This window comes from Macaca fascicularis, chromosome 14 (assembly GCF_037993035.2).
Source record: "Macaca fascicularis isolate 582-1 chromosome 14, T2T-MFA8v1.1".
NCBI lineage: Eukaryota > Metazoa > Chordata > Mammalia > Primates > Cercopithecidae > Macaca > Macaca fascicularis.
In genome coordinates, this window is record NC_088388.1 from 29,338,083 (window position 1) to 29,354,056 (window position 15,974).

Here is a 15,974-nt window from a genome sequence, read left to right on the forward strand (position 1 = left end):
CTCTTGGCTCACAGGTTTTGCATCTGTAAAATGGAGATGATAACAGCACCCATCTCATGAGGTGGCTGGGTGGATTAAATAAGATAATGCCTTTAGGGCACCTACCCCAGTGCCTGGCACATAGGAAGTGCTCAATAAAAGTTTATTTCCTTCCATAGTGGGATGATGGAAGAGGTGAGATTCTGAGACCGAAGTCATGAGCTTAGTCTGCTGTACTTGGTGTCATGTGGGCCCAGGACACTGCAGTGGATAAGCCATGGAGCACAATCCAATAAAGTCCCCTGAAACTCTCCCCTACTCTGCCCTGTGAGCTGTGAGAGCACACAACCTCTGTCCTCTGAACTCCTTTCTCTCCCCTGAGGACCTCTGTCTAGTGGGAGAGATGCTGAGAATATGCCCAGCATGAGTCCACCAGCCACCTGCCAACTGCCTGTCCCCTCCCTCCCTGCTCAAACAGATCACCCTTGTCAGACGTGGCAGCAGCCCGCTTCATCACTCTAATTGCAGTGTGGTTTGCGTTCATCAAGGAAACAGCAGGGATTCCAAATTAAATTCCAACATGCAATTTAGTCAAGATATAAGGCCTATTGAGAGACTATCTGCAGAACCCTCCCCCAGCCCTTTCTTTGAGAGGTAGAATTTCCCTGCTATCAGTGCTGCCGAGCCCCACGCCTGTCTACTGGGACCAAGGCTCTCCGGAATGGGGATTCTCCCTGGGCTGCTGGCCAGTTGCTTTCCCATTTTACAGACGGGGTTGCTGAGGCATAGAAAAGGGTCCTAGACATGGAAAAAGCCCTGGGACGCATGGAAGCCAGGACTGGCCTGGGCTTGCCTATCTTTGGGAATTGTGCATAACAGAGTATCTTTCTGGCACACCCTGAGATGATAGAGGAGCTCATTCTGAGTGGTACGAAGGGCCAGGGGAAACTCATTGTGAAGGGCGGAACCATTCTATCAGCATTCGTTTGCTTGAAAGAGGTTTCTGAGCAGGGTGGACACCAACCCACTCTCTCAGGCTTCGTACCAATGGGCCAAGCCCTTCCTGGCAGACCCCTTGCCCTGGCAGACCCCTCGCCCAGGGGCTTCCTGACTGCTTCCTGCCCCCAGTTTCTCCCAACTCTGAAATGTTTCATGACACCAGAATTAAGATGACAAAGTCAGTCAGAAACCACAGATATGACTGGGTGTGGTGGCTCACAGCTGTAGTCCCAGCATTTTGGAGGTGCAGGCAGGAGGATTGCTTGAGACCAGGAGTTCGAGACCAGCCTGGGCTACATAGCAAGACCCTGTCTCTACAAAAATAAAAATAAAAAATAAAACAAATATCCAGGTGTGGTGGCCTATGCCTGTAGTCCTAGCTACAGGGGAGGGTAAAGCAGGAGGATTGAATGCTGCAGTGAGCCGTGGCCGCATCACTACACTCCGGCCTGGGTGACAGAGCAAGACCTTATCTCTAAAAAATAAAAAATAGAAAAATTAAAAAAAAGAAAACCACAGATGTGAAGAAGCAATTTAAACTGGGAAGTCGCAGAGAAGAGGACTGTTCTTCTGGCTCCCTCCTTTAATTCTGCCCAGACAGGCAGTGGGTAGGTGCCCAGACCGAGAGCCCCTCTCTGGAGGAGCATCTGCCACGGCACCATCCACAGTCTGTGGTTGTTTACTGCCAGAGGCGAATCCATCCCAAGTAAGCTTTGGACTCAGATGAGAAGTACAGCAAAATGCCAAAACACCCTCTAGGGTCCAGGGCTCCCTACAGTGGGGGTTGGGGTACAGGGACACCAAAGTCATGTGAGCTGAAACCCTGGAAACTCACGCTCCAAAAGGGAGAGCTTCTGCAAAGCCAGCTCTGCCTGGCAAAGCTCCATTTCTCCAGGGGCCCTGGATTCAGCCCCCAAAACTGCACAGATTTCCTACCATTTAGTAGAAGTAGAACCACGGCTTTAGGGAACTGATTGATTTTGAGAGCAGCAAGGCAGCGAATAACCCCTAGGGAAGAAACATCCAGTTCTGCTCTAGAGCCTGAAGGCAGGAAGTAGACATTTCAATCCAAGCCTGATGTCATCACTTGAGGTGGAAGGCAGTGACTGCCCCGCACCAATGTCCCCCAAAGCAACAGAAAACAGAAAAAGGAGGGGACATCACTCACCTAAAATGATGGCAAGGCTAAAACAGTGATTAGAGCCTGGGCTTTGAGCTCAAATCCGAGCTTGAGGATTTACTAGCTTTTGGTGTTAGTATAAGCTCCTTACAGCTCTAGTCCTCAGTTTTCCAATCTGGAAAGGGGGTCGAATAATAGTATCCATCTTCCATGGTTCATTCAGAGTAGAGTCAGCAAATTTTTCTAGAAAGAGCCAAACAGCAAATATTTTGGGCATATGTTTCATGCTACAACTCTGCATGAAAGCAGCCAGGGCAGTAGTACATGAATGGGAATATGTCCCAATAAATCTTTATTGACAAAATAAGCAGTGCCAGATTTGGGTTGTGGGTCACATTTGCCAGCTCCTGATTCGGAGGATTATGTGTTAACAAAGTGCTTGGCACAAAATAACTGAAGAATAAATGCTATTACTACTACTATTATTATCGGCATTGCTGCTCTGCGTTCGGCCACTTAGATCATCAAGTGACAGTAAATAGCTCTACTTCCCTTCTCCCTGCATTCTTCTACCTGTTAGTTAATATATTAGTCCATTTCCTCAACGCTATTAAGAACTACCTGAGATGGGGTAATTTGTAAAGAAAAGAGGTTTAGGCCGGGCGCGGTGGCTCACGCCTGTAATCCCAGCACTTTGGGAGGCCGAGGCGGGCGGATCACAAAGTCAGGAGATCGAGACCACGGTGAAACCCCGTCTCTACTAAAAATAGAAAAAAATTAGCCGGGCGCGGTGGCGGGCGCCTGTAGTCCCAGCTACTCGAGAGGCTGAGGCAGGAGAATGGCGTGAATCCGGGAGGCGGAGCTTGCAGTGAGCCGAGATTGCGCCACTGCACTCCAGCCAGGGCGACAGAGCGAGACTCCGTCTCAAAAAAAAAAAAAAAAAAAAAAGAGGTTTAATTAGCTCATGGTTCTGCAGGCTGTACAGGCAGTATGGGTGGGGAGGCCTCAGGAAACTTTCAATCATGGCAGAAGGTGAAGAAGAAGGAGGCACGTCTTACATGGTGGGAGCAGGAGGAAGAAAGCAAGCAAAGGGGAAGGTGCTATACACTTCCAAACAACCAGATCTCATGAGAACTCACTATCACGAGAACAGCATGGGGGAATCCACCCCCATGAATCAATCGCCTCCCAACAGGCCCCTCCTCCAACACTAGAATTACAATTCAACATGAGATCTGGGTGGGGACACAGAGCTAAACCATATCACTCCTTTCCAAAAAGGGCATGTGAATGGACTCACTCAATTCCTGGGTGCAAGTGCAGTCAAGATTTTGTCCTGACATGATTTGCTTAATGCAAATTCCCAGTTGCTTAGCATTTAAAAGGAAGGGCAGTTTGGATCCATAGTGAAGGAACAATGACAGGACTTCCCATTAAAAATGTCTATTGCCGGCCAGGCCAGGCGCGGTGCCTTATGCCTGTAATCCCAGCACTTTGGGAGGCCCAGGTGGGCGGATCACCAGGTCAGGAGATCGAGACCATCCTGGCTAACACGGTGAAACCCCGTCTCTACTAAAAATACAGAAAAAAAAAAGAAAATTAGCCGGGCGTGGCGGCGGGTGCCTGTGGTCCCAGCTACTCGGGAGGCTGAGGCAGGAGAATGGTGTGAACCCGGGAGGCAGAGCTTGCTGTGAGCCGAGATAGGGCCACTGCACTCCAGCCTGGGTGACTGAGCGAGACTCTGTCTCAAAAAAAAAAAAAAAAAAAAAAAGTCTATTGCCCTTCACAAGGGACTTTTCTTTGCAATATTGCAAGGATTTCTCAAATGCTGCTTGAAGAAGTAATGACTATTACAACCATTTTATAGACAAGACACTGAGCTTTGGTAAGACAGACTGACGTGTGAAGTCACAAGATGGGGAGCAGAGCTGAGATTTGAGCTCAGATCTTTGGACTTTAGATCCAGTGCTCATCTCTCCCACAACTCACCTGGGCTGAATATTGGATTAGTTAGGATCTTTGCTGCAAATGATGAAACCTGTTTTGCTGATTTAAACAAAAAAGGAATTCATTAAGTGGCTTGAAGAGTTTCTGGGAGGGCCAGATAATTGAACTTGAGCAGAAGTCATTATTCTCCAAGTATTGGGGTGGTCAGACATGTGGCTTCACAATCTTCTCCATGAGCTCACTTGTTGCAATACCATTTTGAAGACTTAATAGAGCAGCACCTTCTTGGCCTTCCTTGCCAGCTCCAGTTCCTCCACCTGTCCCAGGCCCCAGGCTAGTGTCCATGGAGATAGTGTCCCGGATCCTCCAGCTTTCCAGACCATCCCTCCACCAGCTCTTTCTGCATCAGGGTAAGCCCTAATTTCCATATGAAATCCCTTATTCCTGTAATACTTGTAGTGGCTCTGATTGATCCTAACTGATACACCAGGCAAGCACAAACATCATTTTCATGGAAGGATCACTTATTAGATCTAAGCCAAGCCAGCAAGTGGGGTCAAGACATTCACATTCCATCATTTCCTGGTAACTGAGGGCTGAGTTACTCAAGCAGTTTATTTTTCACTTAAAAGGAGGTTGGCCCTGTCTTCTCTTTCTATAATTTCTTACCTCTTTTCCATGTTTCAGCAAAGTGTCAGTTTCTTATCTCCAAACCAGGGATGCCACCATTTTCAAACAGAATCTGTGGTCCAATCCCTGGGAAGTTGCCTGGCATGTCTGCATGCTCTTAGTTGATTCACAGACTGGCACACCAGGAACACACTTCCAAGATGGTCTGGCCCAGGTCCTCTTGCAAAAGAGCCATACTTATTGAGGGGTCACCAAAAGAGCAGGGCCCCAGGTGGGCATGTGTTCAGGTACCACCTCCATCACTTAGTCCCGTTCTTCATATTCCAGTGTATTGTTTATAATTTCAAGGTATTTCAACTCACCTTCCCAAGTTCTCATGTACTGCTTTAGTCTAGGGATCAATCAGTATCTTGATCAAGGAGTCTGGAACTTCTGTCTTCCACAAATCTCAGTGTTGCCACAGCTGAGGTCCCAAAGACATCAATAGCAAGATTCCAAGTGGCTGTGGCTCCTAATGGTTCTCCGAGGGGGAAGAGTATTCTAGGGATCTTGAGAAGGTTGTTCCCTCTGCTGGAACAGCAAGAACAAAGTTCGGGAGCTGAGAGTCTGCCTGGTGGGTTCGAGCCAGGAGGGTGGTCAGGATAGCTGGGGCAGGGTAAGGGAGAAGGGAAGAGCCAGGTGGTGGAAAGTCCCATAGATTAGCATTTTGATCTTTCTCTGGAGTGAGTTGAAAGTTATTCAAAGAATCTGAGAATAGGCTGTGAGTGGTCGTGTGTGTCTGGAAAAGTTATTCAAAGATTCTGAGAATAGGCTGGGAGCGCTGCTGTGTGCCTGGAATGATGGCATTTTGGGAGGTAAAGGTGGGCGGATTGCTTGAGCTCAGGAGTTTGAGACCAGCCTGGGCAACATGGCGAAACCCCATCTCTACAAAAAATACAAAAATTAGCTGGGCATGTTAGCCCATGCCTGCAGTCCCAGATACTCAGGAGGCTGAGGTGGGAAGTTCACTTAAGCCTGGGAGGTTGAGGCTGCAGTGAGCAGAGATCATGCCAATGCACTCCAGCCTGGGTGACAGAATGAGACCCTGTTTCAAAAAAAAAAAAAAAAAAAAAAAAAAAAAGAAAAGAAAAGAAAAGAGAAAGATTCTGAGAACAGGCCAAAAGGAGGCAATCTAGGGGAGAGATGATATATGAGCTGTGTGGGGTTGAAAAGTTGTCATTCTAGAAAAGCCACATTTGGACTTGACATAGACATTTTCACCAGATCCCAGACCTTGAATCTGATTGGATGGAATGGTTGGGTGTCTTCTTCCAGAAGGGGAAGAAGAGTGCAAACACAGGTTTGGTAACCAGCACCAAAATCCATTTCTGGTTCTTCCTGGACACCCAGCTAATCTAACTTCTCAGCCTCTCTTACAGGTAGGTCTGACTATGGGACTGACCAGGCTCTGAGCAATGAAATGTGAGTGGAGGTGTGTGTGTTGCTTCCAGGTCTGGCCCATAAACATTGCCCATGCATGTGTGCTCCTTGGAATGCCTTTTCTCTGCCGGCTCACTGGGATGACTCACCGTCAAGGGTGACCTTGAAAAGCATGTAAAGTCAAATACAGTCTGATATTAGAACTGTAGAGTGAATTATCCTTGCTCAGACTATCAACTCAGCCCAGCTGAGGCATCAGTCATATTTATATTAACATGCTTCCTCCAATATTTCATCACAGCTCCTCATGATTATGCCTTCAAGCTCTCAATCTAATGGAAATTCAGTCCCTCAGCTCCAGTGACACAAGCTGTTCCAAAATTTCCAGTGAATGGTTCTCTAGATATTGACACATCCTAACTTTCAGGTATAGATAAAATGGTTAACTATGGAAACCTTCATTAACTGCATGCGTACTTGAGTCTAGGTCTTTAGGTAGCTTGATAAGGGTGATGAATGGGAATATATTTCTGATCCATCAGCTTAAAAATACTGTGAAGGATGGGGAAACTCTTGGCAGGATAATTGCCCCATTTCAGTGGTTAGGAGACAGTTCTGTGCCCAATAGATATTTGGGGTATCTTTAGGGTAGAATTCCTCCTACACAGCTTATTGATGACCATCTCACAAAAGTATACATGATCTAACCCCAACTTGAAACTAACCTTGCCTCATAGGTTTAAGGAAAGGCTGTTGAGTCTCCTTAAATTTTCACTGCAACGTGGCCTCTGTTTCTTTCAGACCATATAATGCCCATGGTTATGTTGTCTGAAGCTTGTAGTTGTCTGCTATTTTCTTACGTATATTACAAATTGTACCAGCCAGTTGTGTGTCCCATTCTTTGGTGATGGTTTATAGTAGACGTATTGGTATTTGGTCTGTTACCAGACTCTTTCCATGTGGGAATTTTCTCTTTCCCACTTTATGTAATTCAGGTGGGGCTGTCGATCAAGGGATTGAGTCCCATGCCCAGTAGTGGTCACATGACCAAGAACAACCAATCGTGAGTCCGTTTAAAGTTTGCTATGGATGCTAGGAGACAGTGCCTCTCCCGAGACTGTGAACCTGGGTTTTCTGGAACTCTCTTTTCTATAAGCAAGCAGGGCTGAGAAACTGGCAAGGGAGAAACAAATTCCTAATGAGAGCTGTTGTGCAGCTGGATCCATGTCTGCTTGAAACCAAAAGTTCCTTAATCTTGGATTTATTTGCATTAGACAATATACGTTCTAAAATTTAATGCAATTAATCACGTATGAGTCAGATTTCTATTACTTATAACTAGGAGTTCTAATTAATGTCCTATGAACTTGTTTAGCTATAGGATGTCAAGGGAGTCAGTGTATTTCCTCACTGACCTTTTCCCTAAGGGTCTCACTGAGTGCAGTCTTTCCTTATGTACACTCATACACTTCCACTACAGCCACTTGAATCTCTTTCTCATTCAATTCACTCTTCGAATCTACTGCTTTGCCTGTGGGTTGCAAGCTCAATGGAGAAAATGGACCTCTCAAGTCCCTCACTCCCATGGGCCTTCTCTAAAAGACAGATTGCTGAACCGGGCGTGGTGGCTTACGCCTATAATCCCAGTACTTTGGGAGGCTGAGGCGGGTGGATCATGAGGTCGAGATCAAGCCCATCCTAGCTAACACAGTGAAACCCCGTCTCTACTAAAATTACAAAAAATTAGCCAGGTGTGGTGGCACACGCCTGTAATCCCAGCTACTCGGGAGGTTGAGGCAGGAGAATGGCTTGAACCCGGGAGGCGGAGCTTGCAGTGAGCCAAGATCATGCCACTGCACTCCAGCCTGGGCAACAAAGCGAGACTCCGTCTCAAAAAAAAAAAGACCGTTTGCTGTCTGAGTTCATGACCTTGAAGAACTCCCAGTAAGGGTAGAATTTTTTTTTTTGTTCTTTCTGGGATTGCTATATTCAACCCAAATATTTAGGACTTCATTAAGAAAGCCTCTCTTCATCTTAATCCTGTATCTTCTTATTTTGAAAGAGAATAGGGGCCTTGAATTGTCTGCTTCATGAGTTTATTTTAAATTTTTTTTTTTTTTTTGAGACAGAATCTCGCTCTGTCGCCCAGGCTGGAGTGCAGTGGCTCGATATCGGCTCACTGCAAGCTCCCCCTCCCGGGTTCACGCCATTCTCCTGCCTCAGCCTCCTGAGTAGCTGGGACTACAGGCTCCCGCCCCCACACCCGACTTTTTTTTTTTTTTTTGTATTTTTAGTAGGGATGGGGTTTCACCGTGTTAGCCAGGATGGCCTCAATCTCCTGACATCGTGATCCACCGTCCTTGGCCTCCCAAAGTGCTGGGATTACAGGTATGAGCCACCATGTCCGGCCTTTTTTTAATTTTTTGAGGTTGGTGTCATTTCAAAGGTTCTAGTACTCCAAGTCATTAACACAACTGTTTCTTCTCTTCAGTGTCCTTAGCTTTAGATCTATGAACTCAATGTGAAAGTGATCCTTTAGATTACTGACAAACCACATCCACAGATCAAATCCCACCAGTAGCCTGTTTTTGTAAATACTTTTCTTGGAACACAGCCACATCCATTCATTTTTGTATTGTCTATGGCTGCTTTTGCAGTTGCTACAGAAACCACATGGCCACAAAGCCAAAAATATTTACTCTCTGGCCCTTTAGAGAGTTTATCAACCCCGGCTCTAGCTGAGTACTTTACAATCATTGCAAAGCACGAGCATCTATAAAAAATGCTCATCCTGGCATCCATAAAAATGGTATTCATAAGGTACCTTGAGGGATGATGAAATGAGTAACCTGACAAATCTTTGGGGCTTAGGAAAGTCTACTCTACACCACTTGGGGCAGGACATGACACAGCATATACTTGGGATATACCTGTCTGAGAGCCCAGTCTTCTTTTTGAGGAATCTGGGATCAACACATGATCTAAATCTTGGTACCATGGGTCCTGCATTTGGATTTCCATGTGGATTTCATTTTGGCCAGGGCTGGAGTTACTGCTTCTGTTCACGATGGTGGTGGTGACCTATGGAGCATCCTAACTTCCTTCCCGCATAGATGTCCCTGCTGCATTGGACCACATGTGGCTCCAAAACTAGACTTAAAAAAGCATAAAGATGTTCCCATCATTGGTGGGGACAATCTGAGCCATTTGTGTTTTGAAACTAATTACTAGCACACCTGTGCAAGAGGTATAGTGTGCTCCTGAATATGTGGTCAGAATCTGTTAGTTATCACAGCCACTTGTCCTTTTCCCTTGAACAATGCTGTAGCAAAGGCAGAAACATCCATCTTCCAGTATGATTTCCCAGGGCCCATTACATTAACTGGTGTCCACAACTTTGGCTCTGTATTCCAATCATATCAGCTGTGGAATCCTGAAGCATCCATCACATTTTGAGGTCCCACCAACATATTCTTCCTTTTTCTCATTTTATTATAGCATAAATTCATTGCAAAAGCTATGACAGAAGTGACTGTCCACTATTCATATTGCTATAAGGGAAATGAGTGGGTCAAGAACCATTTGCACAAAGAGAAAGAATGAAACTGCAAATTTATTAGAAAGTATAAAAATTAAAAAACAAAACCAAGCCTAACCAAAAAACAAGCAAAGACATACAACCTTTCCAGTTTACATTAACTTTGAGCATCACACACTATTAATCACTTAGTTGCATTTTATAAAAATGTCAATTTCAAGGTAGGGGGAGCTGAGTCAGGTAATAGGCCAGCCATCAGAGTGTCACTAATTTAATGCTAAAATAAAGCACTGATCTCATTTGTAAAAAAAAAAAAAAGAGACGAGACCATTTTCTGGTTGGCAATGTATAAAAAAGCTTCCTGGTTGGAATGAGTTAAAAAATATTGCTGGCCGCTAATTTGCCATCTTGAGTAGGAAAACAAACCCCACCCCGCAAAAAACCCTGCCGCTTTGGTATCCTATATATTTTTAAAAACATTCATTAAAAAAACCAAATCTATAATAAAAATGTCCCTGTTTGTTTTAAAAAACAACATTAGTAGGCTTCCCTTATCTACTAAAACCATTTGTTTTTCCTAAGATGCTTGGAAGCAGAAAAGCAAGTGAGATTAACTCACTGCGCAATTAATTAAAATTAGAATTCTTTCCTCTAAACAACTTCCAGAGCACCAGAAAGAAGAAAGGGCCCCATCAAAGGGAGAAATAAAGCCCTTCTGACTCACAGGAGATGAAATGTTCAGCCGGAGTTCTAACACATTCTAGCTGTCATCAAAAGTTCCTTATTGGATTACTCAGAAAATAACTCAAGTGCTATTTTAAAAATGAAAGATACAGGCAACTAGGTTCCTTTCCCTTTTTTTTTTCTTTCTTTCTTTTTTTTTTTTTAACAAAACAAAATACCAATGGCTAGCTTTCCTGTAACATCCTTTGGATTTGGTTAAAAAAAGAAAGAAAAGTCTGCAGAACAGGATCACTGAATGCCACTTCAGCCCCACTTCCTGCAGGCTCTATTTTAATTAGCATCAAACAGGTTACAGAACATTTCTTCAGCTGCAGAAAGAAGTTCTGAATGGGTGGCAGCTGCCCCGAGTCGCTCTACCTGGTTCCATTTCACCCCTCATCAGTCAGTGTGGTTTCTTGCCAAATAACGCCTAATATTTTACCCCTTATTCCTGCCGGGAGGCGGGCCCTGTGGCTGGCTGGGCACAGAGAAAGAGAAAAACGAGCACAAACATAGAGACTATACACGGAGGGAGACAGGAGTCCCTCTTTCTGCTTCCTTCAAGAACTCGATAAATAATAACCTCAAAGTGCAACAATGCACAAATGTCTGGCACACAGGTTAGTATGGAGTGACTTGTTATCACGGGGCTCCGTGGGGCAAGGGTGTGATCTCCTTTTGCATTTTTCTTTGGACCTCGTTAAAGGAAGAACAAAATTAAAAAAAAGAGACAGCTTTCCTATACACATATAAATAGTCCCTTAACTAGAAGGGAAAAAACAAACACACTGTTTCAAATGCATTTCTAAAAGATTTAAAATAAATCCAAACGGGAAACCTTGACTCCAAATTGTCTATTGCCCATGTGTCTCAGAGGAGAAACTACTGGGATGTTGGGAGAGGCCTGACCCTGATCCTAACTCTAACTAGAGGCGCTGGTACTGGGTGGGACCTTGGGAAGAGGAGCGTGCACAGTGCAGGCAGCCAGGAGCTCTTGGTGGAGGTATTGAATACAGCTCTCACCTGTGATAGAAACCAGTGTCCTCAAGTCCAAACGCACAGGTAAAATGGACTTGCAAGTCTTAAGGGAACTTCGGAGGCCAGTGTTGAGGCTGCACGAATGAGCAAGACAAGGCTGGGTGTGGGTCACAGGGACATACAACCAGGTCAGATTTTGGCTCAACTCAAGTTAGGTCCTCATTCCTTGGCTATGGGCGGGTCAGCTGGGAGGGTGGCAGTCCAGAAACCAGGTAAGTGGCTGGTAGTGCAAGGGCAGGTGTAGGCTCCTGGCAGCCTGCATTTTAGGAGCTGAGAACTTGGATATCAACTCATGGCAGGGGCTCCCTGCCTATTCTGGGATGAGGCTGATGATATATGCTGCTGGAGGAAGCTCTCAGAATAAGCATTCTTGGGCAAATTTCTAAAGCCAGAATTTATACAGCATAGATGGTTCCAGAGTCCTTCACAAAACCATAATCACATTGTGACTGCTGAAGGGTGTTACTCACGTCCAAAGTTTTCTTTGGCTACTGATTCTGCTGAACTGATGGCAACATACAGGATTGTGCAAGGCAGGTTCTGATGCTCAACTGGAAGTCTTTTTTGGGGGGGTGACCATCCAATGATGGCCTCCTGGTTAGATCATGTAACCCAAATCCCCAAATGCCATCAGGTAGCTGCCCAGCAGAGAGAATTTGGTCCAGCATCTCCTGCATTTCTGCATATAATAGAGCATAGAAACATTGCTCTCTCCCAGCCTACTTCAATACTGTTTTATCTGCTGTCTTTCCAATAGCAACAGAATAATGTGAAAAGTAAGGGTGTGATCTCGGGCCCCAAGGGAAGGAAGAGTGAGCTCACAGAAAAAGTGCACAACAGATCACGTCAACTGAGAGGCCAGGAAAAGATCTCTGAAATCTGGGGGAGGAGGGGAATGCAGAGATAGCTAATATCCCAAACTGTAACTTGAGACGCCCTTACAGGTGCTTAAAATGTTTCCCATGAGCACAAATTGTTAGAACGGCAACAAGTCAGAGCAGATTAACCCATATGGACTTTGGAATAACCGGGACTTATACTTCTTCAGTGCCCTGGCTGGGCTCAGAGTCCCTGGGCTCAGCAGTGCCCTCCTGGGGGCCAGGCTGCCCCGGGCTGTGGCCGGTGTCTTCCACACTCAGGAGGCTGCTGGCTGCCTGGGAGCTGGCACTGTTGGCACTCCCGGACCGGGAGCGGTAAGGGGGCAGGTCGGCTTGGTTCAGAGATTCCGTGTCAGAAGAGTAGGGTGGTGGAGGAAGGTCATACCACGCAGGCCTGCGATGGGGACAGCAGAGGGGCAGGGGCAGTGGAGACAGGAAAAGAAGAGAACACATTAGAGCCAAGATAAGCCAACTTCAGCCCATTTCTGAGATGGTGTTTCCAGTGCGAAATGAGATTTTCCATCCAAGTACAAAGACAGTCAATTCAAGGACCAGGAACCACGGCGGAACAGAAAAGGCCAGTGTGTTCTGGCTGGTTCGGGTTGACCGGGCAGTGCCAAAACCATATCCTCTGGGTAGAACCAGAATGAGGTCGCCCGCCAAGTCCCTCGGCTCAACCTGGGTGGTTCGGCATTGCCATTGGCCAAAAGCCCTGTGGTCAAGAGGCTGGGCTGGTATCTTGACTGGGCCTCTGATGGGAACACGGAATTGGCATTTCTACTGAAAGCTAACTCTTCCTGGCTGTGAACTGGGGTAGGTGAGAGGACATCCTCTCAACACCTCAGTCTGTATCTGCAGAAGGGGCTTGAAAGGAATGAACTGAACAGAAAAGACATTTGATTTTCTAGCTCTCATTTACTGAAGTCTCCGCGTGAGTCAGGCACTTTGCCGTGCCCCTTACATTTCTTACCTCATTTAATGCTCACAAGAATGCTGTGAGGTGGGCATTACTCTCATGCCTGCTACTCTGGCGGGGAAACTGAGGCACAGGGACATTCAATGTCTGGCCCAGGATCAGAAATAACTGGTAAACAGCAATGCTGGGATTTGAACCCACGCATTCTGTTTCCGGATCCGGCAATTTTAACCCTACCCTATGCTGGATGGTCCATATGGAGAGGTTATGAGTGGGAACTTTATTAGGTGAGGAAGGTCCTGAATTCTTACACTTATTTGCAAAGAGATCCTTAAGTGCCATCCCCTCCCCTGACCTCTGAAACTTTATTCACCTTTTATGAGGAAGGAAAACGAAGATTAAATAATATAAGAGCTGCCACTGAAGAGGGTCCAAGGAAGAGCCCAGTCACCATCAGAACATGGCCTGCAAAATGTCTAATGCCATACATAGCAGAGCTCGAGGAAGAGGGATGCTGATCAGCAAACGGACCCACTACTTGCTTCAACTACAGAACTCTGCTTCTTGGCTTTATACCTACTGGGGGCTCTTGTACAATTCCATTTGCAATGTGGTGTCTACTGCTTAAAAAAGCTTGAAAGTGCTCCTTTCCGCCTCCTTTATTTTATAAATGAGCCAAGCAAAGTTAAGGAACTCACTGATTCTCTCATTCTTTCACTTCTTCATTCATCCATTCATTCCACAGATATTAACCAAACCTCTCACATGTACTGGGCACTGCTCTGCAGTAGCAGGTGAGGCTCAGAGCTGGTCTGTGGCCAGAACATGGACCAGCGTGGCATTCCCAGGAGGAGCAGGCCTCTGAGTTAGCCAGGATCCTAACTATATGTTCCTCAGATGAGTCACTTAACATCCCAGAGCCTCAGTTTCCTCATCTGTAGAATTTGAAAATTTCCTGGCTTGTGCAACCATCACCATAATCCAGTTTTGGAACATTCCTATCAGTTTCCTCCCACAGTGAGGCGCTGAGAGGATTAAATGAGGTGATACATGTAGAGCATTTTGCAAGGACTTGGAGAATGTCAGATGCTGCCACTGCCTACGGCAGCTGAAGCCAGGCTCTCAGCAAGACCTAGGAACCTCAGTGTGTGCACCTGTTCCCCTCCCCACAATGGATGACCTCTCCCGCCTCAATGTCTTCCATCCAGCACACACCTCTGGTCCAGCAAGGCCTCGGAGTAGGAGGGTGGGGAGCCTACTTCCGACGCATTCTGCTCCGCCTGGCTGGCCACATACTGGATGCCATTATTGACGTTGTAGGTGACGTTGCAGTGGTGGGGGTGGTCCAGGACCACCAGGCGGGACAGCAGCACAGGGTGCTGCAGCCGGTGCACGGGCAGCGTCATGAGGTTGTTCCGTTTCCGCTGGTGGTGCAAGACCAGTGCCAGCAGGGCCACCACCAGCACGAAGATGACGGAGCTGCCGATGATGGCATAGGTGATGCTGGGGTAATACACAAGCTGGTTCTCTGAAGTCACAAACACCTGCCCGCTGCCAGGTTCTGAGAAACCCCAGAGAGAGGAGAGAAAAGAGAGAAGGTTACCAGTTTGGCTCATCTTTGTGTTTCAACGTCAGTCCCAGAACTTGCATGCGAATGTTCACAGTAGCCCTATTCACAATAGCCAAAAAGTGGAAACTGCCCAAATGTCCACCAACTGATGAACGGATAAACAAAATGTGGTACATCCACCCAAAGGAATATTATTCGGCCATAAAAAGTACTAAATACTGATACATGCTACTGCATGGATGGAACTCAAAAACATGATGCGGTAAAGTGATCCAGACACAAAAGATCACATATTGTATGATTCTGTTTATACGAAATTTCCAGGAAAGGCGATTTTACAGAGGCAGAAAGTAGATTAGTGGTTGCCTGGAGTGGGAAAGAGAATGGGGATTAACAGTCAGTGGGCAGGAGGAATCTTGTTGGGGTGATGGGAATGTTCTGAAACTGGTTTATGGTGATGGTTACACAAATTGGCAAATTTCCCCCTGCAAAATCACTGAACTGTACACTTAAAATGGGCAAATTTTAAGTACTGCAAATAATACCTCAATTAAGTTGTTTAAAAAAGTATCATATACTCATATACTATCCAGGGAACAGGAGTGAGAGTTTTGGTGGCAGAAATCAGTTCTTTAGTAGAAATGTATAATGTAACACACCTCAGGAACACAGGCGTATGGTACCTCTGGGGTCCTCATACCTGCAGATCATTTATTTTAAGCCAGGCCCCATATGGAGCTTTTGGGATGGAGAGCCCGCACAGCCCAGCCTCACAGCAGGAACTCCTGGGCTCAAATCCCAGCCCCTCAAAACTTGCTTGCTGTGTGCCTTTTGGAAGTGCTACCCTCTCCCGGCTGCAAAATGGAGATGCAATAGTGCCAAGTTCTTGGGGCTTCTGTGAGCATGAAATGAGTCAATACTCATCAAGCCCCTGAACATAGCTACACGCTGTGCTCTGTAAGTGCATGTGTTTGGTACATACAAATACACGATTGATTATTTATTTATTTATTTGAGACAGGGTCTCGCTCTGTCACCCAGGCTGGAGTGCAGTGGCACGATCTCGGTGCACTCAACCTCCGCCTCCCGGGTTCAAGCAATTCTCTCACCTCAGCCTCCCAAGCAGCTGGGACTACAGGTGCATGCCACCATGCTCAGCTACTTTTTGTATTTTAGAGATGGGGTTTCACCATGTTGGCCAGGCCAGTCTCGAACTC

At 46.2% G+C, this 15,974-nt stretch overlaps 1 protein-coding gene across 7 annotated transcripts in view; it reads right to left on the minus strand.

Annotated features, from left to right (window-relative positions):
• LDLRAD3 (low density lipoprotein receptor class A domain containing 3) overlaps positions 1 to 15,974 on the minus strand; it is a 327,921-nt gene that overhangs the window by 31,572 nt on the left and 280,375 nt on the right. For 2 of the 7 annotated variants that reach the window (XM_065528321.2, XM_015434102.4), the window contains exons 5-6: positions 14,403 to 14,748; positions 9,688 to 12,665 (exon numbers count right to left, since the gene is read on the minus strand). The exons of the other annotated variants lie outside the window; for them this stretch is intronic. In XM_065528321.2, the coding sequence (XP_065384393.1) occupies positions 12,428 to 12,665; positions 14,403 to 14,748 (584 nt within the window). In that variant the 3' untranslated portion in view covers positions 9,688 to 12,427. Of the gene's footprint in view, positions 1 to 9,687; positions 12,666 to 14,402; positions 14,749 to 15,974 lie in introns of those variants that run through there. 7 annotated transcript variants of the gene reach the window in all.